This window comes from Lygodium microphyllum, chromosome 21, assembly GCF_053477565.2.
Source record: "Lygodium microphyllum isolate KBCC chromosome 21, Lygodium_microphyllum_v1.1.10, whole genome shotgun sequence".
NCBI classification, from domain to species: domain Eukaryota; kingdom Viridiplantae; phylum Streptophyta; class Polypodiopsida; order Schizaeales; family Lygodiaceae; genus Lygodium; species Lygodium microphyllum.
In genome coordinates this window covers 75,392,345-75,394,243 of record NC_141155.1, presented here as the reverse complement: position 1 = coordinate 75,394,243, position 1,899 = coordinate 75,392,345, and the positions used below count along the sequence as shown (strand labels likewise).

General features: G+C 44.2%; 1 protein-coding gene across 1 annotated transcript; it reads left to right on the top strand.

Annotated features, from left to right (window-relative positions):
- The first annotated feature begins 480 nt into the window (after window positions 1–480).
- Window positions 481–912, top strand: LOC148018153 (auxin-responsive protein SAUR78-like). The gene has a single exon (XM_087661552.1). It carries the CDS (start codon window positions 481–483, stop codon window positions 910–912), a length of 432 nt encoding a protein of 143 aa, XP_087517678.1.
- The last annotated feature ends 987 nt before the right edge of the window (window positions 913–1,899 follow it).

Genomic DNA, 1,899 nt, shown 5'->3' with positions numbered 1-1,899 from the left:
GTGGTCTTTGGAATGTGAATCAGTGTGATTGTTATGATCATTCCCGCTAAATAACAGAGAAAAGGGTTTTGTATTGATCAGATAAGAGATGCCAATGTTCAATTCCATACTGCATTTCTTGCATGTATAATAATGCAAGAGATTCCATCCAATTCCATACTGCATTAAATCTTGCATCATGTATAATGCCTACGTTTTTCCTGACATTGGTTTGTCATGTCACCGGTGATGCTAACAGCATAAAACTAAGCATGACATGTTAATTGCATGTCCATCCACACATTCACCTACACTCCATGGATAACGGTCCAACTTATAGCATACATGATGAGCCTGATAAGCCGTATGGAGCGTGCATTAGTCCTCTTGCATTGTGCAGTTCAACTTTCTCAGGCTGATGCAAATATTTGTAAGGTCCTCACTGAATGGATGCAACCTGATCCCTTATGTCTACTGATGAGTTGCAGTGCCGCTGTGAACATGGCCAAGATGAAGAACATTGTCAAGAAGTGGCAGAGGCTTGCAAGGGTGGGCAAGGTCTACACCACCATGGACATAGGCACACATTCACCTGAGAACAGTGATTGCGAGGGGGAGGGCGATCGCACAGTGCCTGCGGGCTGCGAAGTGGTGTACGTTGGCGAGTCGAGGCGGCGGTATGTGATCAACTGCAGGCACCTGGAGCACCCACTGTTCAAGGCATTGCAGGAGAGGTCAAAGGATAGTGGGGTGGACCAAAGCCAGGGTCTCACACTAGGCTGTGAGGTTGTGCTGTTTGAGCACCTGCTATGGATGCTTGACAGTGATGATCCCTCCATCAAACAGGCGGAATCGGTCCACGAACTCGCAGAGCTGTACATGCCGCCCTCAGGCAATGGTGCTGCATTCCTTAGACTCCTTGATGATCAATGAAGCAGCTCTACTTAAGCCATTTTTCCTGATTTTCAGCTAATGTAGAGGCTACCTGAGCCTCTTTATCTCCTGATGATCATTGAATCAGGAAACTCTACTGTAGAACCCATTCTTGCTATTTCCCTGCTAGCTTGTAGACTTAACTTAGCCTGTTAGCCTCCATGGTCATCAGTGAGGCAAGCTCTACTAATGTCATTCTTCCTGATTCTCTACTAGTTTACAGACTACCTCAGCCGCTTGATCTTCTTGGAAGCAAGCTCTACTTGAGGCCGCAGGAGAGTGAATTCCATATCAAACCACTTAATTGTAAGGGCTATTCCTGCATCTATTAGACCCTCAATCCAAATATGTCTGGTGTTGCCATCCTCACTAATAACATGGGTGGGTGACATTCGATATGTAGACAGAGAGCTGGCTCACACCCAATTTAACCCAGCATTTTCTCATGGCTTGTGCAGATGTAGGGAGATATGTTGCTAAATTCAGTCATGCTATTGTCCCTAATGAACGAGAGAGAGAGAGAGAGAGAGAGAGAGAGTGTGTGTGTGTGTGTGTGGGTTTTTGTCTCAAGGCGTATAGATGGTGTGGCTAGAAGTGAGTAAGGGCCTACCCTTCATGCAAGGTAGCAGTTAATACTCTTTCTCCAAGTTCATATCTCTCACACGCTCGTCACCCAGTGGGCCCTAATACTTTGAAGCTTGTTTCACCTTCTAAAGAACTTTAATTATTTATCCTTTCCCACAAAGGCAAAGTAAGTAGTATTTTCAACCTTTCAAGAGGTTTTAGTATTTATTCTTTCCCACAAGGGCTAAGTACATAGTATTTTCACCATCCTTTCGAGAGGTTATAGTATTTACCCTTTCCCATCATGATGCAAAGTAGATTATTATCTTCAATCTAACAATTGCAAGGCAATTACCTTGTGTTTCATGTCCAACAACTATGGATTAGCGGCAAAAAGATTACTTGTTGGTATTACCCTTCTAG

Excerpts from the sequence above, each read along its gene's own strand:
- LOC148018153 (XM_087661552.1), top strand. The coding sequence starts at position 481 with ATGGCCAAGATGAAGAACATTGTCAAGAAGTGGCAGAGGCTTGCAAGG.